Below are 27,549 nucleotides of genomic sequence, written 5' to 3'. Positions count from 1 at the left end.
ATATGATGATCATGTCATTATGTGATATATTGCATTATATCATACTTTATTATTGTAATATATAAAGTTTCTTGACACATTAGATGATATTTGGTATTGTATCACATTATATTTCATAATAAAAAAATCAGATGTTATAATATGTGTTATATTGCATCACATATATTATTGTAATATAGAATAATCATGTGCCATATTTTATATATTATTCTATTACTATAATACAGAATAACTATATATAATATTATATTATGCTATCATGATAATAATATGTCATATGATTATATTATATCATGTTCTATTATATCATAGTATTTTAAAATGCATCTTATATGGTATTATCATGTTATATTATTACAATATAAAATTGTATATAATATTGTTATGGTATTATAATGCTAGATGATTATGTACCCAATTATATTTAATATCATATTATAAAATAATTATATGTCACAATATTATATTGTTATATATCTTATTCTTATAGTATTGTTTTTATGTTATATTCTTTTTGTATTGTCATATCATTTTTATATTACATGTTATTAAATATACTAGTGTAGTGTTACTGTATTTTTATATTACAGCATTATTTTTATTTTACATTATATAGTATTATTTTTATATTACAGTATACTTAATAGCATAGTCCTACTAGTACTATAATGTTGTAGTATTAATTATATATTATAGTGTTTCTTTCTATTAAAAGTTTATAGTATTGTGCTATTATCTTATTATAATATAATGTTATACTATGTTTTATTATTATGTCATATTATATTATGTCTTGGATCACTCAGCCACAAACCTTGAATTTCATGATGCCTAGATACACAGAAAAATGATGTATATATATTATGTTTTTTCCTTTTCTGTTTTGATTTTTGGGGTCACACTTGACAGTGCTCAGAGGTTCCTCCTGACTCAGTGCTCAGGAATCACTACTGAAAGGCTTGGGATGACGGGTATTGAACCCAGGTTGGCCACATGAGGGGAAAATGTCCACCCATTCTTCTATGCCTCTGGCCCCAGTGTTTGTATGTTTTTTCATGGTTTTTTTTTTTGGTACATGCCTGTCTGGCAGTGCTTAGGATATAGTTCTGACTTTACTCATAGATTGCTCTTTGTGGAGCCCAAGCACCAGATGTGGTGGTGGTGATTAGTCCTGGGTCTATTAAATTATCCTGGGTCTAATCAATTGCACTGACTTGTCATTCTATGTCAAGTGCCCTATCCCTCTATATCTCCAGCATGAGATATGTATGCATTTGCTTGTTCATTTACATAGATTTATCCAGTTAGACTAGATTTATCTAGCCAATATAAAACTAGGATACACATTCATTCAGACTCATAGTAGGCTTATTTCTTAGCTGTACATAGAACATTTTCTTGGTCCTTAGCCTACTCTCAAACACATATTCTCAGTCTCTCTCAGATACAATTTCATAAGCAAAATGTATTTCCAGTGACTGTGTGAATATCACCCCATAGTGATTACTAGCTTTGACCCATGGGAACATGATTATAATAATAAAAGCTTTGATAGCAGGAATGGCCACAGAGTAAATGCATGCAAGTGCCTCATGATGAATCTCTGGCACAAGTCAGCACTGCAAGGAACTATCACAAACACCACTGGGACTGACAAAAACAAAATGCTATTCATAAACAACTCCTTGTTTCAAAGCAGAAGATGCCTTACTCGTGGCCCTGGAAAAACATGGCAGATACCCTGTAACAAAGAGAAAAAGAAAATATAAGCTTCCATGCAAAATTATCAAAACAAGGTACAACCTAGCTCTTTGTAAGTGGAGACACTTTCCAGGCGGTACAATGGAAGCCCTTGGTGCCAATGCTGGATGTGCACCATCTAGTGCACATAATTGACATACTCTGCAGTCGCACAGGACACTGTAACCAAGCCCCAGATTTCTCCTGAGCATCACTCCATTTGTAGTCTCTTCTACCTCCATCCGTGCCTTCCCTCACATCTCTCTAAAGTAAATACGATTTAGCTTCAGTGAAAAGAAAAAAAGGTCTGCACAAAGAACACTTTGTCTCTGGCCCCTGACTGGAATATTCTGAGTGTGAAGCTGGCAGGCAGGTGGGGAGGGAAGGGCTCACTTCCCCTATGGCAATGAATTCTTGAGATGTAATAAAATTTCTTGGGATACAATAAAACCAAGAGATGTGATCTGAAGAAGTTGCTCCATTCATTTTATTTATTTTTTTATTTGGTTTGGTTTCTGGGCCAAACACCTGGTGGCACGTAGGGGTTCCTGCTAGTTCTGCACTCAGAAATCACTTTGGCAGGCTCAGGGGACCATACGGGATGCTGGAGTTGAACCTGGGTAGGCCGCATGCAAGGCAAATGCCATACTCACTGTGCTATCACTCTGGCCCCAGTTACTCCTTTTAAATAAGACATTTACCTGTTGCCACTGCTAGCCCAGAAAAGACTATATGTATCCCCTACCAAAAGAAGTGGCAGCAGGAACAAAGGCCAAAAAAGGAGTATCAAAGAAAGACTATCAACTACCCACTACCCTTTCCCAAGCAACCACCCTCACAACAGGATTCTCACCTCGGTCGAAAGCCCTAAGTAGGGAAGTTGGAAAAACGAATCAAAGCCTATCAAAGCCAACTTGAAACAAAGATGTGCACTTGTGTTCCCTAGGCCCATGTTTTTGGCTGCACACATGTGTTGCCAGCCCATACATATGGTGTCAGCATACCATGTCATGTTACCCACCCTCTTGGGATGTTACTTTCATGCCTTCATACTTTCACTCTGGGATGTGGACTGTACATCTCGCCTACCTCTTCCCTCTTGAGACGTGTACCTTATTATTTAATGCTGGGATGTGGACTGGGCTCTCTCTGCCTTTGGAGAAGCCCATACTCTCAAATTCATTACCCTCTTTCTTAACCTCACCCTCCCCTTCCTCAGAACCACCAAATAAAACTGGCTTTTACTTCATTGTCTACTCTAGAAATTCTTTTCAGAAAGAAGTACCAGAAAGGCCCAAGTAAGGTCTAGAACTCGCTTTGCTTTCCTTGTCATGAGCACGGCCCACAGCTCTAGATCTCCCTAGCCACTTTCCCGGGTGGCAGAGATGGGTAGAAAGATGCAGATTTCCTTCTGGGGCCAAGGACTATCTCTTCCCAACTTCAGATAAGTCACACAGTGACCCCCTTCGCACTGTCCTTGTTCCAGACCCTCAATCCATTCACTTGATGGCTAGTGCGAGATGGCCAACGCTGTGGAAACCTAAGAAAAAAAGAAACAGCTGTATTTTTACTATCCTGACAAGGGGTCCCACAGGGTGATCCAAATCTGGAACTCAGAGACAGACAAAAGCCACACTTGGACCACAAAGTCAGAACATTGGCCACAACCTGAGCCAGAGCACACAGTGCATGATCTGCAAGCCCGGTGCCTGCCAGTGTTCGTGTCCCCAACCCTTGCTATTACCACCCTTATACTACCCACCTGCCTAATGGGGTCCCAGGAGAGTTGGACCGCCCTCCCAAGAATAGTAAGTGAAAGTCTCCAGAAGCACACGCCCTGGCTAAGTTCCCTTTAGCAGGCAATCATTATTGGCACCCAAAAAAATGAAACCTCAGCTACACCAACATACACGACACAGTGACTTCTCGTTTGGAATAGAAAGTTTAGGGACATCACACCAAACCTCAGGCAAACAAAAAGGGACAAAGTCACAGCGACAACTAAGAGCTCGGCACACCCTCAGCACACCAGGCAGACGTCAGAGCCACACTCCCCCAGTCAGCACGCCAAGTCTCTGCAGACACCTAGGTCACATCCCAGGGGCAGAAAGTACCAGTGCTCCGCTGCTTGAAGATGCCACTGGCCGCCCTGATTGGCCATTGTGGCAGGAGAGAGACACCTCCACCTGCCCAGGGCAGTAAGGATGAGAGCAAGTGAGCCTACCATTTTTCACGCTGACACCACCCACCAGGGGGTGACTATCAGCTGAGATCGACGGTAACTACAAGAATTAGCACCAGAGGGCACTGGCGAACTATAAATACCTCAGAGCACAGTCTGGAGGAATGGAAAAGAATAGAGGCAAAAATAGGGCTGTGGGCCTGAGAGATAGCACAATGTAAGGCTTTTGCCTTGCATGCGGCCGACCCAGGACGGACCAGGGTTCGATTCCCGGCATCCCATATGGTCCTCCGAGCCTGATAGGAGCGATTTCTGAGCGCAGAGCTAGTAGCCCTGAGCGCCTCCGGATATGCCCCCCCCCAAAAAAAAAGGAAAGAAAAAGAGGGCTAACTGAAAATGTGACAGACAAGCAAAGCGTTCGCCCTGCATCTATGCATCATGCGAAGAATTTCTGCTTAGTACCTCCAGCAGTGAGAGGATCTCTAGGAGCAAAGCAAATACAGACAAAGGGATACTCCCTATAATCACTGACCATTGCGACCAAGGACAGAAAAAGTGTCACCCCGAGACAAATGACAGAAGATCATTGTATGTGAACTTCCTATATGCAGTCTTAAGCTCCATTGTGCACAACAGGCTTCAGCTCTCTGTGTACACAAAAGTAACTCAAATTCCCTATTGAAGGCGGCAGTTCACTGTAAGGCTTTGCACCTATAAAAATTATTTTTTCCATTATTAGTTTCAATAACTTGCCTAGTGCAATTTTATATGTACTGACATTACTTTTCAGATTTTAATGATTATTTTGCATATAAAGAGAGAACCTTATTTTCTCAATATTAATTTATGATTCAGACCTGATATCAAGATCATAAATCCCCTTTGAATTGATGTTTTTGTATAGTGTGAAATCTGGGTTTGGGTTCATTTTTTTTGCCTGTGGCAGACCAGTTTTTCCAACACATTTAGAACCGTTTCTTTCGTTCTTTCTTTCCATTTCTGGCTACATCTGGAGGAGCTCAGCGCTTACTCGTGGCTCTGTGCTCAGGAGTCACCCAGGGTAGTTAGTGCTAAGGGTACCAGATATGGTGCAAGGGATCAAACCAAGACAAGCACCTTACCCACTGTACTATCTCTCTGGTCCCAAGTACTATTTTTTAAAAACCACTGTTACTATGTTTTTTTTAAAACTTTTGTCAACCATTACCTTGCATTGAGGACATAGTACTATTTTCTTATTCTTTCATGTTAATGTAGTTTGAGTCTTTGATTCTTTTGTGTGAGAGTGGTAGTTTTTGCTTTCTCTTAGCTGGTTTCATGCTTTTCCTAGTGGCATTTGTACGTGGAAATAGATGTTTCTACCCCAACTGACATTCTTTCAGGCTCTGTCTGGAGGGTGCCCTACAATCTGATGTAAGAACCTAATTGATGAAGGGGTGGAGGTGGGGGCCAGATCCAGCTGTGCTCAGGACTTACACCTGGTTCTTTGCTTAGTGATGACTCTAGGTTTGTACTTAGGAATCACTTCTGGACTTCTGAGTGATTCTCCTCAGTTTAGGGGACCATAGGGGTGCTAGGAATTGAACCTGGGTCCAGTGCATGCAAGAAAATTATTGTACTTCCTATACTATCTCTCTGACCATGGCCCGGTGAATTTTGCTTTGGAAAGTCCCTTGAGCCTGTAGGAACATCATCCTGTCCTAGAATTCTATGTAATTGTCACAGATCCCCTAATCCTGAACACAGAAATTGTTCTTCCCAGAGTTCCTGTATGCATGACTTAGTCACATGGCTTCTATAGTTAAAGATGTTACTTCAGTATTGCAACCTAGATTGGTCTGCTGTGAGGTTGGGGGTGATAAGACTGAAAAATCTTCCAATCCAAAGGACTTGATGAGACCTTGGCCATATTTTGTTTCTTGGCCTTCTTAGCAAGTGTCTCACTAACTTTAGTCTCTACTCTGTACATCTTTAAGATCTGGTATACTCACATGCCCAACAAGAGAGATGCAAATATAACATCCTCCTGTGACAGGCCTAAGAGAAGTAAAAAAGAGTCAATTGCACAAAAATATTGTGTGTGCTTCCTTTTAAATTGGGTTTCAGATACACTGGAATGCATCAATCCAGTTAATGGCAAAGATGGAGTCAAGTCTATTAAAACACAATAAATTAAAGATTAAACTCAAGAGTAGGGGAAGATGGCTCAGACAGCTGAGGCACATGCATGGAGGAGCCCTGGCTTTAATTTTCAATCTCATATATAGTAATCTGCAGATAAATTACACAATAGCTCACTGACATAAAACATTACTTAAATATTTGGTAATATTTTGAAAATCCCCCTTTTGTGTGTAGATAACAGGAAATAAAATCCAAAATAATGTTTGAATCGGCAGTTTTGCAGCAAATAATCCAAAAGTATAGTGACCGTAAAGTATATGCAATGGGTCAGCACCCTCACAGTAACTAATAAGAAAGTCTGGGTGAAGGTTGGGGCCTTCCTCTGCAGAGTTGTGCTAGGATGTGCTCACTTTCCCTCATGACAAGACCCAGTATGTGTGTGAAGAGTACCTCAGAAGTTGGGAACCTCAGATGGAGTACAGTTATGTAGGCCTACTCATTACCCTGAAAAGCACCCTAAAAGAGTTCTAATAACAGAGAAAAGTCATTAAAACTAGGGGAGAAAGAAATCATGAATTTCACTTTATCCAAAAACAATCATGATAAGATGGCCCATCATCTCATAGCTATTCAGTGCATGTAATGTCATGGTGAGGTGTCTATGCTCTACAGGTGAATATTGTGCTTTAGTAAAACAGCTATTCCATCTAGCTGCACACCTGCCAGAAATAAGCAGCAACTAACATCAAAATGAAAGTTGATCAGATCAAATCGAAGGCTAGAAGTGAAAATACAGAGGGTAGTGTGCTTGCCTTGCATGAGGTCAAACTGGATTCGATCCCAAGCACCCAATATGGTCCACTAAGTCTGCCAGAAATGACCTCAGAGCATAGAGCAAGGCAGGAAGGAGTAAGTTTTGAGCACTGCCAGATGTGGCCACAAAACAAACATAAAAGCAAATCTGGACCTTTACAAGGGAAACATACTTATATCACACAAAACTATAAGAAGATATAAGCCACAAGAACTCTAAAACAACTCGAATGGTTAAACAGACACCATGCAAAACAAGTTATATAGATAGTAAATAAACATAAAATGTATACTCTATTTCATATGTCTGAGGAAATTACAAATTAAAAGATGGCTTTTGACATAGAACTGTTACATCCCATCCAACCCCATCATAAAATGACAAATCAATTTGCTGGAGGACGACAAACAGTAGGCAATTTCTGTGCTGGAAGAATATAGTCAAAGGACACCTGGAAGACAGTTTCACAACTTCTAACGCTAAACAAGAATCAACTTAAGAACCAGCAATTACCTCTCAAAATATTTAGACAGTTGTTTTGAAAAACGATGTTCAAATGGAAAGGAAGGATGCTGTTACATGCACGAGCAATATTATGGGTAAACACTTATTATTTGAATGTCCTTTAGAAATGAATATATATGCAATTGGAACAAACACATCATCCCAAAATACATCTTTAGCAGACGAATAAATTTTTATACATGTAAATACAAAATGCTACCCCAAAATATCGTTTTTACACGTATTGTCATTTTCCTGTGTGGCTGATCCATCTAGCTGCACACCTGCCAGAAATAATCATAAGAAATAAGATGGAATATATATTTTTATATATAGTTTGTTTTTGTTTTTGTTTTTTTAATTTTTTTGAGCCACACCTGTCGGTGCTCAAGGATCATTCCGGGAGGTGCTCGAGGAACCTTATAGAATGCTGAGGATCTAGCCCAGGTCTGCCACATACAAGGCAAACACCCTACCTGCTGTGCTATCATTCTGTCATTGGTTGTTGCTTTTAATTGTTAAACTGCAGAATAATCAACTAGAAACAAGAGTTTACTAAACTTTCTGATTATTTCCACATTGTAAGATGCAATGATTTTCACAAATTTTCTTGTTGCTGTACTTTGGTTTCCTCCTTTCTTTTTTTTTTAAAATAATTTATCTCCCACTATCCTAGAAACAAATGTATTATGATAAACTATGTCAACTATGTGATACATGGTCAATAAATAAATGATAAAAATTAAAAATTAAGGGCCGGCAAGGTGGCACTAGAGGTAAGGTGTCTGCCTTGCAAGCACTAGCCAAGGAAGGACCGCGGCTCTATCCCCTGGTGGATATGGTCCCCCCAACCCAGGGGCAATTTCTGAGCGCTTAGCCAGGAGTAACCCCTGAACATCAAAAGGCTCTGGCCCCCCCAAAAAACAAAAAAAATTAAAAATTAAGAAATGTTAAACTAAAAACAAACAAACAAAATGAAATGTTAAAGTGGTAAGACTATATTTAGTCTGTAGTGGACCTCAGCAAAGGCTGTAATTTCTTTCCCACCCTCATCCCAAATTTATGAAAACATTTTGTACATTTTTTGTTGTCCAAACTTGGGAGAGGGTAATTCTGGTATCTAGTGGATTGAAACTAGGGATTCTTCTAACTTATTCTACAATGCAAAAGATAGTTCTCCATAACAAAAAATATCTAACCCCAATGCCAACAATGCTAAGGTTGAGAAACCAGGTAGAAAAAGACTCTTCTGACCCAACACTCTTCTGTTTTTCTGGTAGGTATAAGCAATATTTCTGACCCTGTGTGAGTACAGGAAGCTGCTCTCATCTTCTGAGTTGGTTCCCTTCTTGGCACTAATTTCCCCACATTTCTGGAATTCTCTCCTTAACATTTCCTCTCCAGTACTGTCTTAGTTACTCTGGCAATGCAATGTCAACCCAGGGAATCTGTAGGTGCATCCGTGGTTCATCTTCTGTATGACCAGGAAATGCTCTCAACATAAAAGCTGGGGTGATGGTTGAACTATTTTATGTATCAATGTTCTTCATTCCCTGTTGTCCAGGATCTTCAAAACTGCTGAATAAATGTGACACATATTAAAGAGCATGGGTTCAATCTCCCCCAAAACCTGTTTCATGTATTTATTTTCATTTTGAAATTGTTACAGGAAGGTAAATGTGACACATATAAAAGGCCATTGGTTCAATCTCTAGCACCCCCCAAACCTGTTTCATGTATTTATTTTCATTTTGGAATTACTACAGGAGGGTAAATATAGTTCCTTCTACTTTCCTTGACCAGAAGCAAAAATTTGCAGAGAATATTATTGAATTAAACATTCTTTCGGTACATGAGATTCAATACTTTAACTTGCTGTATTGAACTTAGAACTGGAATAAAACTAATTAGGTTGTCAGTCTCTTTAGAGTAAAACTCAGAGTAAATTTATGCTTTTTATTCTCTTTGAAAAATAGGGTGTGAAAAATCTTTTTATGGATTCAGATGTTTTGGGGCTTAACAGCATGAATGCAAAAATAATTTTTCATGATAATCTATAAAATACCTCTACTTAATCAAATTATGCTTATATATATTTGTGTGAGTGGTGTGGATTGTTAATCATTGCTCTTTCCAGACACTGGGAATTTCTTAGGAAAACTTTTCCCTGTGTAGTTAGTTTTATGGCCATTTTCCCACTGAAATGAATACATGTATGATTTGAAAGGCAGGAGTGGACAACAATCCTCTTTAAAGGCCAGGAAAACAATGATGCTAAAGTTCCCCGTGTACCCAATCTTCTATTCAAGCTCTTCCATTAGATATCTGATACCTAGCTCCTCCTGACTCCTGGTACTGCTGACCACTTGAGGGCATGAGTAAATTTACAACAGCCTACTAAGGCTACAGCTTCCACAAACCTGTCCACGTTATTCTTCTTATATCTACTTTGGTCATCAGAAATCTGAAGATTCTCAACTATTCCAGCAAGTTCCAAACTGTCCATTAGCGCAAGTGCTTCAGTGGAAATGGCTTAGGGCTGTTCTGATCTGGTGGAGTCCTTTCATATCTTGACTTCTCATGTTTTTTACACCATCTGTGTAACCTGGAACCCCACATTAAACCTGCTATTTTCATACCTGCCTTAAATCTATTTCATCAATTAATTCAAAAGGATTCCTTGGTCAACCACACCATCACTCTGCCTCATTATCACTTTTTAGAAAAGTGTTGTGGGGCCCACATCCAGCAGTGCTTGATGGTCACCAGTGTCATGTCTGGCAATGCTTGAGGGGCCATGTGGTGTCAGAAATCAAACTCCAAATCTCACACATTCGACCTTGGGGTCAGTAGTTAGAAGAGAAAATGCTGGTGCCACTTATATTCTGTATAGACAAGTCTAAAATATCTCTGCCTTTCTCTCTGATTAGGGAATGTATGTTTCAACTGAAACCTGGGAGATGCTCGGGAGAATTTAAATGGATAGTTAAGTTGCTTTGACCTGTACAAAACATTTTCCTACAATTTTTGCCTCAGTTACTTGATTCAAAGACTTTAGTGATGGGTTTGTTGTTGAGGGAAGCTATTTATATATTTGATTTTTGTCTATTTTTTCCTTTTCCTATTTCTTAAAAATTATTGGAACACTGTCATACATAGTTGTTTACAATGGATTTTTAGATTTAAAATGTTCTCACATCCAATTCCACTACATCATGTCCCCATCCCTCCACCACCTTCCACAGATTCCCTAATACCCTCCAACATGAGTCCTTGTCAATTATATTTTTAAAGTTTGTTGTAGTCAGGTCCCATGTTTATGGTAATGATTCATCTGGTGGTTTGATATATACAAATACTCTTACCCCAATGTTACTTTCAGACCTCCACTTCTTGCCCACCTCCATTTATATTTTCTTGGTATTACTGTCCCTGTGATCTTGAGCCACTGTTTTATATACCTTTGTTACCATTTCCTAGACATGTTATGTTATCCTACAGACTCTAGATTAGAGAGAAGTCCAGTGTTTGGCCTTGTACTTATAGCCTATTTAAGATCCTCTAGTTTTACCCATATTATAACCTTGTTTCTAAGTAGTATCACTAATTTTGTTTACTATTTAATTATTTAAATAGTAAACAATTTAATTAAGAATTACTGATTCTTCTCTTTTCTACATTTCTTTGAGCCTTCTCTTTTAAAATACACTCAGTTAACTTTGGATTTTTCAGTTACATAGAACTGGGTTATACTACTTATGGTTATTTTTCTCTTCTCTTAATCCTGATGTCAATATGAGAACTGTGAAAGTGTGTGGTCATTTCAGGATCTTTTATTGTTTCTAGAATGGTGTACACATTCATTCTTGTGTTTTTATGTCTTTTAGCTATAAAACAATTTAAAACTACTGAGACAATGTTATAACTACTGAAAAGTTACAGGTAAGATTTTTTAAAAATAAATTTTAACATAAGAAAAATACTTTTGTTCTGTAAATTATGAGAAATGTCATAAAATTCGATTTCATTAAAAAAACAACTATACTCAGCTAGGCTAGAAAACCCAGTAGAAATGGACAGATTCACAGACTTTGCAGCAACGTGGATGGACCTAGAACATATTATGTTAAACGAAGTAAGTCAGAAGATGAAAGATAAACACAGAATGATAGCACTTTTCTGAAGCACCTAGAACATACACCTTATAGACAACTAATACTCAACAACCAAATAACAGGGTTTAACAGGGTAGAATCTCCAAACACTGTAATAGTCAACATATACTTGGGAGCAGTGTCCAAAATACATAAAAAAGGAGCAACACAAACTCTTGACTACACATTATACCACAAAGAAACCTGCAACAACAGAAACAGCAGCATTGAGAGAACAGGTATATAATCAGCCTTCTAATACAAAGGCCCATAATAATCCCTTAGGGATCTTATACAGGATCACAGGTAAAGAACATCACGGGAAATCACTGACTCCAATGGAAACATCTCATAACACTATGTTTTAATGCCTTAATCTTACTATATTTAAAATAACCTCTCAGCTCTTCTATTCACAGGCGTTCTTGGATACAAAGGGTGGACAAACTAAGATGGCATCTCGGGGCTCAGTCACACGAGATACCATACCCAGCTAGCATTACAAGAATGTCCCGAGAAAACTCTTTAACATACACTTTATCTCTAGGTTATACCTTCTTTTAGGATTTGAAACACGTGACCAGTCAGACCACCGAAGCAGCAACTGTGATGTACAAACTTATACTACAGGCCCTACTCATCGAACACATTCAAGCAAACTAGCATTCCCTTGCTATTTTCTCCTCTCTTCTCACTACTTCCTTTTTTATTTTTTTCTTTACTTTTCTTTTCCCTTTTTATTTCCTCTTCTCCCTTTATTTCTATGTGTTTTCTCTTTTCCTTCCTACCCTTCCATATACTTTCCCCTTTCCCCCCTTTGGAAATCCAACTATCCTTTCACCCCTCAATCCCATCCAGACTTCCCACCATATTAAAACTCTTCACCCTCAGTTCTTAATCCATTAGGCATCAAGACTGACCTCCTACCCCAACGAACCAGTACCCAGCACCCAAGCGAAGGGACACCCAGTCAAACCCACACCTCGTCCCCTGCAAGAAAAGGCAACCAACTCCCCTGCAGACTCATGCTGCCCGGCCCTCCCTACCAACTCCTCCTAACGTAGACTGTTACTTGAAACCGGACTTAGCTCTAAAAGTATCCCCAATGCAAGAGCTCTTACAAGACCTCCCTGCTGCAAATCTTTACCGATCTCAAGAAGGTCAGGGGCTATGATGGAAAGTTGCCTGGGAACCTACACACCACAAGAAAATTCCAAAAGACAATGGGGAAACCTAAACTTTCAACATAAGTATAAGACCTGTATTACACCACCTCTTTACCTGCTTTTCCCCAAAACTAGTCTCTTGAATCACTTTGTTCCTTTAATTACTTTGTTAATTCATTTTTTAAAATGTTCATTCTACATATACATAGGTGAGCACATATATTTTTATTCCTATTTTTATCTTTTTTGGGTGTTTGACCTGTTTCTGTTTTCTTCTCTGTCCACCCCCAAATGCACCGACAATATAATGTAGCACCATTTCTCCCTGCAAAGGCACACTAATAAAAGGGGAAATCCTACATATAAAAACGAACTCTTATCTACTGGGATAAGAACTCATACATGTTTATAATGCAGGGATATCTCCCACCTTGAAAATATGTCATGCGGACCCAACTTAGACCCCAGGTGATTAGACACCATCCGTCCACCCTTGAACCCTGGATCCCAGACATAGAAATGACAAAGTTCTTCACAACAGCTACGGGAAACAAATCCCAACCGGGACATCCTTAATACTGCTGGGCCACCAAAAAGTGCCAGCTCTAATATGATATCTTGACAACGAGGAAAATGGGAACAACCTGACCTAAGAGCAGGTTATCTACCTCACCAGCTAACGATGAGACAAAATCAGAAGACTTGTCACCCTTTGGTCGGTCCAAAAGCCAAGATTGCCATGTACTAGAACCATGACTGGACTGTATATATCTTGGGACCAAAAAAAAAAAAAAAAAAAAAGAAGCCCTAGTCTAGGGTTTGAATTACGACCTGCACACAACAACCATCATCCCCACTTCCAAAGGTCTGGCTGAGACAATTGCAATGGAATGGGGCTTCCGGAAACACAATGAAAGATGCTATCCTAGGTTCCATCCTAGGATCAGTGCAAAGACCAAGACCACCATGACAATATACTCCAAAGGTGGAGAAACCCCATATCTCTTAGGCCAAGTGAATTCCTTTTCGAATGACCCCAATATTTACGGTGCCATTGCAGGAGGGAAAAAAGGCAAAAAGCACAAAACATTTATTTATTTATTTATTTATATATATATATATATTACTTTTTTAAAATATTCATTTATTATTTTTTTATTTTTATTTACCTATCTTCTTCTTGTCAATTTTCTTGTTTTGGTGTGGTTATTGAAGTTGTTGCCCCCATTTATATTTATGTTTTTTCCTATTTTTCTTTTCTTTCTTTATGTGCCCTGCCATGTTTTTTTATCTCAAGACCATGGCTATTTTTGTGGTACTATTTGTTGTTACTTTTGGAGTGCTCACTGGATATTTGACACTTCTTTTTGTACTGTTGGGGTGTTTCACCTTATTTTTCTCCTTCGTCTCTCAAACCGATGATGAGAGCTTCTAGAAAGATTCCACCCAACTTTTGGCCTATTAGACTTTTACCCCAGTTAATTACTTTTCTCTTCTTCAAACAAAACCACATAACTTGAACTATCTAGTCCTGCATTCCAGTTAGAGGGGGAAATAAGGGAGATACCAAGACCAAACAGGTGCAAGACTACTAAGTAGTAAACTAGGTACAGAGGGGATCACATTTTCTAGAAGCCCCGGGGGTGAGGGAGGAGGATATGGGAGGTAGGACGAAAATGGAGGTGTAGGGAGGACAAATCAGCGATGGGAATCCTCCTGATTTTGTGTAAATATGTACCTAAAATATTATTGTCAACAATATGTAAGCCACTATGTTCAAAATAATAATTTTTAGCATAAGAAAAATACTTTTGTTCTGTAAATTATGAGAAATGTCATAAAATTCAATTTCATTAAAAACCTCTTAAACAAGAAAATCAATGTATACTCTTAAATTTTATTAATAATGCCTTCAAATTCATTTATCATTTAAAACAAGATGTGTTTTATAAAGCATTATTACATAAATAGACAAAGAGAAGTTAAGTAATTTATCCCTAAAACATGCACATCAGTTTTATTCAGGTCTATATAAGAAAGGGAGATAATTTTAAGTCCTTCTGATTGAATTAAAGATATTGGGAAATTATTATGCTGAAATGCCAAATGTTTTCTAGGAACAGATATATTTTCCAATAAGAAATGGTGATGTCATTAAAAGGCATTAGTATTGATGAAAGGACTGGAAAACTATTTACACCGCACAAGACCACTAGAAAGAGTTCCAGTAGGTCAAAATATATGTCAAATAAATAACTCAGGTAGCATGAGTCAAAATAGTTAGAGAAAACAACAGGTAGCATAAGCCAGATTATGTGAAACATATATTCAAGGCACATGGTTAGGATAAACAGGTGGCTAAATTTTACAGAATGATTGTTCTTTCATTGAGAAACAAGTCAATTGTAAGATAATTTCCATATACTAGTACTTATTGATAAATAAATGCAATTTACCTAGGGTAGCAAATAACTTCTTGCCGATAAACATTGAAACAGATGCCAGAGTTGAAGTAGTATGATTGCATTCTATTTTTTCATATTATACCTATTAAATTTTTTCATATTATAACTATTAAACTGCCTTGTATTGCTTCTAAATATCGTAATTCTAGTTTTGTAAAAGGTTTTCCAAAACTAGGTAGATTAAAGAAATTATTTAATCAGAAACAATGCCCAAACTATTATTCAAGAACAGTTAAGCCCCAAAAGTTAAGCCCAGTGGAGTTAACCGGAACATAATCAATTTGGGCATTTCCTGGACTGGAAAAAACTTCCTACTTTCCTCCTTTAAATAGCTAAAATAGTTATACATCCATAGTTGTTTTCTTCATGATCTTTGGTTAGAGGAACTTGTGCCTCTACTCCCTCTACTACTCACTCTATTAACTAGAAAATAGTTCTAAACTTCTAGTGAAAAAGAATATATGAAAACAACTATCTTCAACATTAATTCAGTCATCTTCTCAAACCAAAGCTACAGGGAAACAGATATGAAGTTTTTGAACGGGTACAACTTTATTCCTGAAAGTGAACAGTAGGCGGACAAAGATAATTTGTGTGCTTTTAATAGGATTAATGATATGTTCCCCCAACTGGTTTATATAATGTTAATACTTTACCTGCTGGGGCTCCTGAAAGCAAGCAGCACCAACAACCTGATTATAATAATTCTACAAATAAAAAACTGTTCTGTTTACATTGTTTGAAGCACCTCAAGCTCACTGATAACAAAAATATTAAGATATAACTTAATATTGTATCTCAAATGCTTCTTTAATGTACACATACTAATTTCCTACATAGTTTTATTAGACATCTTATAAGAATGGTTGTTTTTACCTTGGTGACTTTTTTGCACAACTGCAAACAACTTTCTCTAAGTATATGACAATATGTTAATAAACCAAAGAAACAAATATAAAGCCTTTTAAAGACATTATTGTAATAACTAGTTCAATTTGAAGTATTATGGAATACATTGTTTGAGAGGACAAAGATAACTTTGAAAGCACAGAACAAAATCATAAAAAGAAAGATGTTGAGAGGCAAGTAGAATCATCGTTGGTTTTAAAGGATTTGAGTCATATGGATTGCTTCCAATTCCTTGTTCTCTCATTTCCTTGGTTAATAACTTTTTTCTCATTTTTTCACACATTTTGGCCATGTAAATCCACCACAGACAAGTGAAACAATTATATAGATGAACACCTAGAGGAAGGAAAAAGACAATTTTATCTTCTTAAACTTACTGTTCCTGAAATAAGCAAATTAAAAATCTGTTAACAAGTACTTTTCCCAATATAACTGATGCACTTGAATCACACTATGTTTTCATGTTCACTTGTTCACTGTTCACTGGAAACTAGGTAGAATCCAGCGTTATGAGTAATGCTTACTGATATCTCATTATTGATAATAAAGCTCCATAAATTAACAATAAGTCCCTCAAATATTATTTCATTACAAAGTACATTTTAATATTTTACACATGAATTACAATTTTATTTTAAAGTTTTCTTTTACACGAGTAAAACTAAAAAAATATTCCTATTATAGGTATGCTTTTTCTTCACCTTTCCCTTTAGATATATATTTGGGCTTTGGTTCACACAGACTTGCTCAGGACTTAATCCTGGCTCTGTGCTTGAAGATCACTCCTGGTAGAACTCGAGGTCCTTTATGTGGTGCCAGAAATTGAATCCCGGTTGGCCACATGCAAGGCAAGTGCCCTATCTGCTGTACTATTATTCTGGATTCCAAAATTCCAGTGTTAAGTTATATATTTTGTCATACAATCTTGCTCATAATCCTGCAGATTAAAAAATTATGGTCACTGCAATAGACACTTTGTTCTTTTTTAAAAAATAATATCTTTATTGAGGCTGGAGAGATAGCATGGAGGTAAGGTGTTTGCTTTTCATGTGGAAGGACGGTGGTTCAAATCCCGGCATCCCATATGGTCCCTGAGCCTGCCAGGAGCGATTTTCTGAGCATGGAGCCAGGAGCAACCCCTGAGTGCTGCTGGGTGTGACCCAAAGCCAATAATAATAATAATAATAATAATAATAATAATAATAACATCTATATTTAGGTACTATGATTACAAACATGTTTGTAGTTAAGAGTTTAGTTATAAAATAAAACCACCCCCTTTACCAGTGCAACCTTCCCAACACCAATGCCCCCTATCTCCCTCCTCCCTCACCCCTGTATTCAAGATAGGCTTTATATTTCTCTCATTCACTACCATTGTCACAAAAATATGGAATACTTCATGAATTTGCATGTCATCCTTGTGCAGGGGCCATGCTAATCTTCTCTGTATCATTCCAATTTTAGTATACGTGCTGCCAAAGTGAGCAAAGGTACTTTGTTCTTGAGTCTACAACTTTTTGTAATCTTTAATCAATTTCATTATTCACATATATAAAATTACACTTATGAATTGCAAGTTCCCTCCTGAAAGTCAGAAATGTCCTTGGTTTTCTTCTCTACTAATATTGAAGTGGTAACTATAGATAATTCTAGTTAGTAATAAAAAGGTTAAACTCTTCACAACATATGCACACAAACATAACATCAACTATGCCACAATGCATTACAATGATGTTTTTAGACTAAAAGATAATAATACCTGGTACTATCATTTTGAAAAGTTAAATATAGAATTTAGAATAATTGGAACAAATATTTTCAATTTAGCAGTAAATCTGGATTCACAAATAAGATGTAAGTTACTGTACAATCAACATTACCCTGATATCAAAAGTAGATGGGAACATTACAAAAGAAAACTACAGGTTAATATCCTAATAAACATTTATACAAAGTTCTTCAACAAAATTATAGTGAATGAAGTTCAACAGTATATTAAAAGGCTCATACATCATGACCAAGTGGAATTCATTCCAAGGATGGTTACACAGATACAAAACAATGTGACAAACAACACCATCAAAAGGGAAGATAAAAAATATACTGATATAAATAAATGCAGTGAAAGATTATGACAAGATTTAAAATCATTTTTGGGGGAGGCATTCCAGCAGAGCTTCGTGCTTACTCCTGGCTTTATTCTCAGACATCAAAATGCTTTGGCTGAGGCTTGGGCAACCCATATGTGGTGCTGGGGACTCAAACCCCAGTCAACCACATGCAAGGAGAGCACCCTGCAAACTGTGCTATCATTCTGAACACAAGATTAAACATCTTTTTATGACAAAAATCTCAATAACAAAGGAATAAAAGGAACCTAACTTGAGATAGTAAAGGCTCTATATCACATAACAACAGCTAACATTATGCCCAATGGTGAAAAACAGAAGACTTTCCTCTAGGATCAAGCAAAAGACAAGGATGGCCAGTCTTACCACTATTATTCAAAATAGTATTGGAAGTCTTGCCATAACAATTAGATAAAAGAAAGACATAAAAACTATTAAAACTGGAAAATAAGGGGCCAGTGCGGTAGCACAGTGGTAGGGTGTTTGCATTGCACGCAGCTGATGTGGGACGGATCTGGTTCGATCCCTGGAGTCTCATATGGTCCCCCAAGCCAGGAGCAATTTCTGAGCGCATAGCATAGCCAGGAGTAATTCCTGAACATCACCAGGTGTGGCCCAAAAACAAACAAAACAAAACAAAACAAAAAAACAAAAACAAAAAAAACAAAAAAACCCTGGAAAATAAGTTAGATTACCACTCTCTGAAGATGACATATTATACACAGAAGACTCTGAATATACCACCAAAGTATTAGAAACAACAGATCAATACAGTAAAGTGTCAATCAAAATATAGACATGTGTTATATTTCCTTATCCGATGAATGAAATGGGAAAGGAAGAAGTCAAGCCCTTACTATCTATAAATAACCTGATACTACAGCTAGAAAAACCTAAAGGCACCTAGAAACAGTAGATTTGTAGAATTATGTAGAAGGCTATAAAATTAACATGTAAGTGTCCACGACTTTTTTTCTAAGAAAACAATGAGATGAAGAGAAAGATCATTCAAAAACAATCTATTGACAATGGTGACTCAGAATATCAAGAACTTAGGAATTGCCTTAACTAATGTGCACTGCTGAAGGTGTTGTACATTGTATGATTGAAAATCAATCACGAACAACTTTGCAACTGTTAAAGAAACCAACTGTATTATAACACTCACTGTATTATGAACAACTTTGTAACCATAGTTTTTAAATGAAGTAATTTTAAAAACAGGTGAAAAGCATATACAAATAAAACTACAAAACAGTACATAATGAAATTGAAAAGGACATGAGGTAATGGAAATACATCCACTAATCATGGATAGGGAGGATTTAACATAATCAAAATAGCAATAATCCCAAAACTATTGCATAGATTCCAAAGATATCCATGACATTTTCCCAAAGAAATAGATCAAACAGGGACTGGAATGATAGCGATAGGATGTTTGCCTTGCACACGGCTGACCCAGGACAGACTTGGTTTGATTCCTGATGTCCCATATGGTCCCCAAGCCAGGAATGATTTCTGAGTGCATAGCCAAGAGTAATCCCTGAGTGTCACTGGGTGTAGCCAAAAAACCAAAAACTAAAAACAAAATAGATCAAACACTCCTGAAATTCATAAGAAACAATAACCCTTCTCCACAAATAGCCTAAAGCTATCATCTGGGAAAAACTAGATGGGAGGTGCCACTTTCCCCAACTTCAAACTGTACTATAAAGGAATTGTAGTTAAAACAGCATGATATTATAATAAGGACAGATCAGTGGAATAGAATAGAAACTGTCTCTACAGAGACAGACTGGGAAGTATATGGTCAGTTAGTCTTTGACAAAAGAGCAAATATATGAAGTGGAGCATGGAAAGCCTCTTCAACAAGTGGTGTTGAGAAAATTGGTTGGCATCAAGCAAAAGTAAACTCAGTCCACTTCTAATTACATGCCCAAAATCAAAATGGACTAAAGACCTCTATAGCAGACCTAAACCCATAAGTTCCATAGGGAATACCATAGACAGAACTCTCTTTGACATTGAAGCTAGAGTGATCTTTAAGGATGAAATGCCACTGATCAAGCAAGAAGCAGCAAATCGGAGACCATTAAAATTAAGAAGCTTCTTCACTTCAAATGAAATGATGACCAGAATACAAAAACAGCTCACAGGTTGAGAAACTATCTGCTTACAGAGTGGTAATATCCAATAGAAGATTGATAAATATTCAAGATATATAAAGCACTGGTAGAACTCTGCAAAAAAAATTACAACTCTATAAAAATGGGGAGAAGAGATGAACAGAAACTTCCTCGAAGAATAGACAAATGGCCAAAAGATATAAAAAATATGCTCTATGTTACTAATCATCAGGGAAATGCAAATAAGAACAACAATGATATATCACATAATTCCAGAAAGACTAACACTCATCAAATAGAACAACAACCCATTTTGGTGAGGATGTGTGAGAAAAGAGATTCTCATTCATTGCTTGTGGGGTTGTCAACTGGTCCAGCCTTTTAGGAAGTCAATATGGATGTACTTCAAAAACTAAGACTGAGCTTCTATATGACCTATCAATGCCACTCATGGAAATATAACTTAAGGTTCCAAAATCAAGATGCAGGAAAGACATTCGCATTCTTATGTTCATTGTAGCACTATTCACAATAGTCAAAATCTGAAAACAATACAAGAACACATGACTGGATAAAGAAATTATGTTATACACACAAACAGACACACAATGAAATACTGTTAGCCCATAAGAAAAAAATGATGTCATGCAATTTGCTGCTATCTAGATCAATCTGGAAAGTTAAGCTGAATGAAATAACTCAGAGGATACAGATGATGTCTCTCATATGTGGGATATAAAGAATGTCATAGTGAAATATCAAGTGCACAAAGGCATTGAAAATGAAAAGTAGGAGAACTGTTCTTTGGTAAGAAGATTGTCACTGAGTTGCGTGTAGGAGATAAGTCAGGGAAGGTAACACTAGGACAATTGTAATGAGGAAATGTGCCTGCCATAGAGGCAGGCTAGGATCTGGGAGGGAAAATGGGGACTTTGGAAGGTAGGGTAAAGGGATCAGTGTTGGAATATTATAAGATGACAAAGTACTGTATCTTTGTGATTAATGGTGTTTCAATTAAAAATGTAACAAGGAAATGATGGTACATATGCTCTACTGTTCTGCTATAAGAAAAACATGTTTGCTGCTATGTGGATGGAACTAGAGAGTGTATGTTGAGTGAAGTTAGTGATAAGGATGGGACAGATAGAGAATGATCTTTCTAATATGTAGAATATGAAGAAAAAGCAGAGTACTAAGACAAGGGTAGAGGGAAGTGGATACTCTGGAGGAAAGTGTGGTATTGGAACATTGGATGCATGAAATTGTATCAACAGTATTATAAATCATAGTGTCTGAAACAAAATGACAATGAATAAAATTTAAAAATTTAAAAGGGCACCATAAAATAAAAATCCATGAGTTGTGATATCACACCACATGTCATGTTCCTAACTGCTCAGACAGATGGGTCTGAATAAGCAGGGTAGTGGTGAAGAAATAAGCCAAGCCAGTCAGGAAAGAGCCATGAATCCAGTCTACTTTTCCCCTTGATGTCTCTGTCTCAGTCAAAAGTCAGAACTGACTTTTCTTTTTATCTCCAGAACAAACTCCACATACAAATTATGTTCCTGGTTGATATTTAATTGCTTGATTATTGATAGTTTCATTGATATTTGCAACCTCTGGTATCATAACCAAATTTGTGCTTTCTAGCATACTAGAAACCCACATCACTGAAGCAACAACAACAATGGGAAGAAATAGGAGAAATCAATAAAACAGTAAAATTAATAAAATAATAAAAAATGAATAAATTAAAAAACCTAGAATGTGCCACTTGAATACCCTGAGTAGAGGAACCATTCCAATTCCTGGTATAATTTCCAGTGTAATAGCTATATATTTATGGTTGCTCTTCTCTGTCAAGCTAGAGAGGATTGGAGAAGTAGAAGTTAGACAAAGATATTTACTTTAAATAATTATGGGATTCTTAAAAATTACAATAAGACAGAGGGAAAAGGCTGTTTTGCCAGAACTACATGAAGAATAGAAGCACCTTCCCTTCTCTGTCTCTGGTCTACTCCTTATAGCAATGGTTCTCAAACTTTTGGTTCAGGAAGTCATCACACAATCAGTGAGGATTCCAAAGTGTTCTTGTTTAGGGAGTTAATAACATTAGCTACATTAGCAATGTAATTAAAATACCTATATAATTATTTACATGATAATAAAATATATTCTGGATTTTATCAGCTGTGAAGTTATCTAATCAAACACCAACCTAGGAGTAGCTGCATTTTGTATATACAAAGTTCAAAATCATCTGAATTTAAGTAATGCAGAGTATCCTACATAATCTGAATGAAAATGACTTGATAAATTAAATAGCTTATTCATCCTATGACCTATGCAAATAACAAGATCTCTAGCTACAGAGGTGGGATGTCATCATCCACAATTGAGTAAAAGTTCCCTGGCACCATAAAAAGAACTTGGGGTGTGAAAATGAGTGAGTATGGAGTCTGTAGTTGTTCCCATGGCAGTATGCATTAAGGGTGGAGAAACCCTGTATCTCTTAGGCCAAGGGAATTCTTGTTCTAGTTTCCCCAATATTTACTGTGCCTTTGCAAAAAAAAAGAGAGAGAGAGAGAAACACAAACCTTTTTAAGCAGTTGTTGGTTTGGGGTTTTTTATCGAATGTTTTTGTTTTTTATTTTTGTTTTGTTTTGGTTTGGTTTGTTCTTTCTTTTTTTCTTTTATAGAGATCTTTAATACAATTATGCCCAGTTGTAGGTTGCTAAAAATTTTTATTGAATTCAGTATTGGGTAAATCAAGTGTGAAGTCCTATTTTTTGGAAAACAATGCATCATTTCCATGAAGGATGCATTTTTAGTATCAGCAAGTTAAATACAAATGAATAATAAAAACTTTTAACAGATGATTAATCAATAAAGGTGGAAGTAAAATACCTTATTAGTTACATAGTAATTAGCTGGTGTAGGTCAAATTCATTTTTTAATATCTTTATTTAAACGCCCTGATTACAAATATGATTGTAGTTGGGTTTCAGTCATATAAAGAACACCCTCCTTCACCAGTGCAACATTCCCATCACCAATGTCCCAAATCTCCCTCCTCCCCACCCTCCTCTGCCTGTACTCGAGACAGGCTTTCTACTTCCCTCATTCCTTCACATTGTTATGATAATTGTTAGTATAGTTATTTCTCTAACTGCACTCACCACTCTTTTGGTGAGCTTCATATCGTGTACTTTTGTTGCTATTGCCCTATTTTTTGTTCTTGTTTTTGTTTTGTTTTGTTTTTGTTTTTATTTGTTTTTCTTTGTCTTGTTACCCTTTTCTTTTTCCCTTTCTTCTTCTAAAGGGAAATTTATAACACCTAGACAGACTCCTCCTAGTTCCATTTTTTGCTTTTACTTTTGTTTTTGTTTTTCTTTTATTTTCCCTTATCTTTTCGTATATTTCCAATAGAACCATATTACTGGAATCATCTTGTTCAGCCTCATAATTTGAGGGGGAAAATGGATGGTACCAAGACCAGACAGTTGTATGGACATGTAGTGGTAATAAAAATGATCAGACCCATAGTCAATGACAACAGAATCGATACCCAATTTACAACACATTGTATAAGTGGGGTATAGTTACATTAGCATTATGGGGGGTAAAAGAGGGAGATATGGGATGCAATGCTGGGAACAGGGGTGGAGGGAAGACAACACTGGGGGGTAGGAATGCTCCTCATTCATTGTCACTATGTGCCTTAAATATTTCTGTGAAATAATTGTAATTCACTTTGACCACAATAAAAATTAAAATTAAAATTAAAATTAAGTGGCTTAATAGTATTCCCTCTTGAGGTTGAGATTCTTGAAGGAATTTTGCCTGTGAGTTAAAGATTTACTCCTAACTACCCTTTACTCCAGCCTACCCTATATATATTTAGTGGGATTTATACTTGTTCAGCAGGCTCCTGAACAGTGCAACTTAATTTCCTGTGAAATATCTCTTAATATAGTCCCAGAAAAACTCCAGGAAAGAGTACATATATTAACAAGTACAAGTTACAAGAAAATAGTGCTATACTAAGAATAATGACAGATCTGAGAAAATTTTAGTATGGTTAACAAAGACAAATAGGGGACCAGAGTGATAGTATACCAGGTAGGGTGTTTGCCTTGCACACAGCTGACCTAGGTTTGATATCTAGCATTCCACATGGTCCCCTGAGCTTTCTAGGAGTGATTTCTGAGTGCAGAGCCAGGAGTAACCCCCTGAGCACTACCAGATGTGGCCCCCAAATGAAAAAACAAAATGAGCCAAAAACAAAAAAGAAAGACAAAAAGGAACACCAGCTAGTAGAACTAAGAGACTGACTAAGAGATTATCCAAAACACCTTATAATACAAAAATTGAAAAATACTGATTAAATTCACTGTCCACTTAATAAATATTGCATAATAATCTTAGAACTAGAACTAAGAGGTTGACTATATTCAATATAATAATATTAAATGGAAATGAATGGTCACATTATCAATTCATTGGGTAGCAAATATCATATCCTAAAACTAAATATTGATTCCTGAAAAAAAATTTAACAGCCTGGAAATGAAAGTTTTTAAATGTGAAAATAAAAAACTAATAATAATTCATAATAAATATCAGTTCAATAAATGGAACGTTGGGAAACATTCAAATTAATACTGAGAAGTCAAGGTGGCTACAGAAACAACTAATCAATTATGCTATTAAATACAAAATATCATTGTATATGATATTTATGTATACATATATAAATTATGAGGACAATATTATTAATAGGCAGTAGAATAATTTACCTACAGTCAGGACCAACAAATATATATAGCATATATCAAAGAATTCCTTTCATTCTTTTAAAGCTTCATTTAGAAAATAGAACAAGTGAAAAAGACCCTATATGGCCTGCTAAGACTAAAGTATCTGGTACTATAACATAATATTTGCTGACTCCTGACCTCTAACCTACAGAAGAAACAATTATTTCAACTAGAGTTATAAATAAAAAATAGATCAATTTTAAAAGAGAAAGTAGAAATTAAAACCCTAAAAACTGAAATATAATGAAGGAGATGGGATTAAGTGGAGATACTATTTTATAGCGACTTAACAGGAAAGTCAATGTCTATCATGTACTTCACCATTAAAACTTGTTTTGTAGCTCAGTTCATAGCGTTAATTACTGATACATAAATTTAGCATTTAATTTCTCGGTGATTAAAAAATAAAACCATACACTGAAGGATAAAAAACTTACAATTGATACGATGATAATGATAACAGTGAGCTTGAGATTCTTCATACACATGGCTCGGGCAAGATTTCTGCTTGTCGTTTTGAAGGTGACAGACTAGGGGAAAAAAAGCATGATTTGTTTGGTTGGTCCCCGACAATGACTACATGACTGGTTGTCTAATATAAATAAAACTTTTACTTTCAGCAACTCTTTAAGTCCCAATGCAATTTTTTTTTCTTTACCACTTAGCTCTTTTCATGGGTGTAAACTGGTTATTCACAATCACAAGGTCCTTCCAGAACTAGCTGATGTGTTGTCTGAGTCAAACAGACTTTTCCATGCACTCCTATTTCTTGTATTCTAGAGCAACACCCATGATGCCAAGCACCAGAAGTGGTACTTCCTGATGGCTGAAAATAATTTTTCTTTTTATATTTCCAGTAAGAAACAATCACTCTTTCTAAGGCTCCCAGCTACAAATATTTTTTATCTATTATTTCTAGTATATTCTGGTATTTTGTCCAGTAAAACTTTTTCAACTCCCTTAGGAAAATATGTATTTACTTGTGTAACAGTGAAAGCTCAACAAACTTAACTATTTCAGTAGTAAGTTTTATTTTGCTTTATCAATTTCTCAATATGTACTGAATCATTCCCATTAGAATATAAGTAGTTTTAAAAAAGAGGCCAGTAAGCAAATAAAACTCCCCTATGATCTAGCAATTCCACTCTTACTTATATGCCCAAAAGAGGTATATAAACAAATTCAACCAAAAAATCATAAGAAAAATGTTTTTAACAATACTACTTGTCTTACCTCAAAACTGGAAACAACCCAAATGACTACCAACCACAGAATGATTTAATTGTGGCAGAATAAAAAATGGAATACTACACAGTGATGGTAACAACCTGACAATCAATAATAACCAATAAACCTTTACAGTCAATAATATACAACATGAATATCTCTCACAAGCTAATTTTCAGCAAATGCAGTTCAACCAAAATAGAGTATATGATAAATTAGTTGTCAGTGCAATAAAAACTAAGGACAGGGTAACCTTGGAAAAGGAGGAATGAAGAGTAGAGAATCTAGTCACCCACTAGCTCTTAAATTCAGTATTGGTTCCATGGATGTGAAGGCTTTGTAAAAACACAAGAAAGTGGGGGTAGGAGAGACAGTATAGCAGGTAAGGCATATATATGCCTTGATTTATCTAACCCTTGCTTTATCTTCAGCACTTCATATAGTCCCCTGAGCACCATCAAGAGAGCTCTCTCAGCACAAAGCCAGGAGTAAGCCCTAAGCACAGTGGTTTATAGCCAACATGCACCTCTGCCTACAAATATCCCATCTAACAAATTGATTGCCTATGTATATGTACTTTTATCCATATATGTTATATTTAATAAAATTTTAAAAAGCTACTCTTTTCACCAGATATTTGTCTCCAGCTATCTTTCCCACAAAGTTTTGCCACTCACAGAGCAGCTGACAGTATCATTGGTCCTTCGGATGTTAGACACAGAGTACACAGAATGCTACAGCTCAAACCCAACTGCTAAATACATAATGGAAAACAAAATTAATTATATATAGTTTTAAATGTACACACTGAATAGAATATATGCATCATGTAGAATACACAATGAGATCCAGTCATTAAAATAGAAGAAACTTGTTCTCCGTGATGTGTGCCAGTCTCTGTGGTGTGAGATGGTACTTCATAGTTGTTTTGATTTGCATCTCCCTGATGATTAGTGATATGGAGTATTTTTTCATGTGTCTTCTGGCCATTTGTATTTCTTCTTTGAGAAAGTGTTCATTTCTTCGCCCCATTTTTTGATGAGGTTAGATGTGTTTTTCTTGTTAAGTTCTGCCAGTAACTTGTATATCTTAGATATTAGCCCCTTATCTGATGGGTATTGGGTGAATAGCTTCTCCCATTCTGTGGGTAGCTTTTGTATCCTAGGCATAATTTCCTTTG

The 27,549-nt window shown here is 36.4% G+C and overlaps 1 protein-coding gene and 1 non-coding gene across 4 annotated transcripts in view; both read right to left on the bottom strand.

Annotated features, from left to right (window-relative positions):
• VAMP7 (vesicle associated membrane protein 7) overlaps nt 1-27,549 on the bottom strand; it is a 1,102,798-nt gene that overhangs the window by 1,011,719 nt on the left and 63,530 nt on the right. For 2 of the 3 annotated variants that reach the window (XM_049766698.1, XM_049766699.1), the window contains exons 7-8: nt 25,580-25,672; nt 14,562-16,394 (exon numbers count right to left, since the gene is read on the bottom strand). In XM_049766698.1, coding sequence (XP_049622655.1) covers nt 16,326-16,394; nt 25,580-25,672 — 162 coding nt within the window. In that variant the 3' untranslated portion in view covers nt 14,562-16,325. Of the gene's footprint in view, nt 1-14,561; nt 16,395-25,579; nt 25,673-27,549 lie in introns of those variants that run through there. The other variant, XM_049766700.1, reaches the window with a different exon arrangement.
• LOC126000173 (U6 spliceosomal RNA) lies at nt 17,443-17,549 on the bottom strand. The gene has a single exon (XR_007492535.1). It is a non-coding gene; the product is annotated as a U6 spliceosomal RNA (small nuclear RNA).

The sequence above is a fragment of the Suncus etruscus genome, chromosome X (genome assembly GCF_024139225.1).
Source record: "Suncus etruscus isolate mSunEtr1 chromosome X, mSunEtr1.pri.cur, whole genome shotgun sequence".
NCBI lineage: Eukaryota > Metazoa > Chordata > Mammalia > Eulipotyphla > Soricidae > Suncus > Suncus etruscus.
Note: the sequence above shows the minus strand (reverse complement) of the source record. Positions and strands in the feature narration are given on the sequence as shown.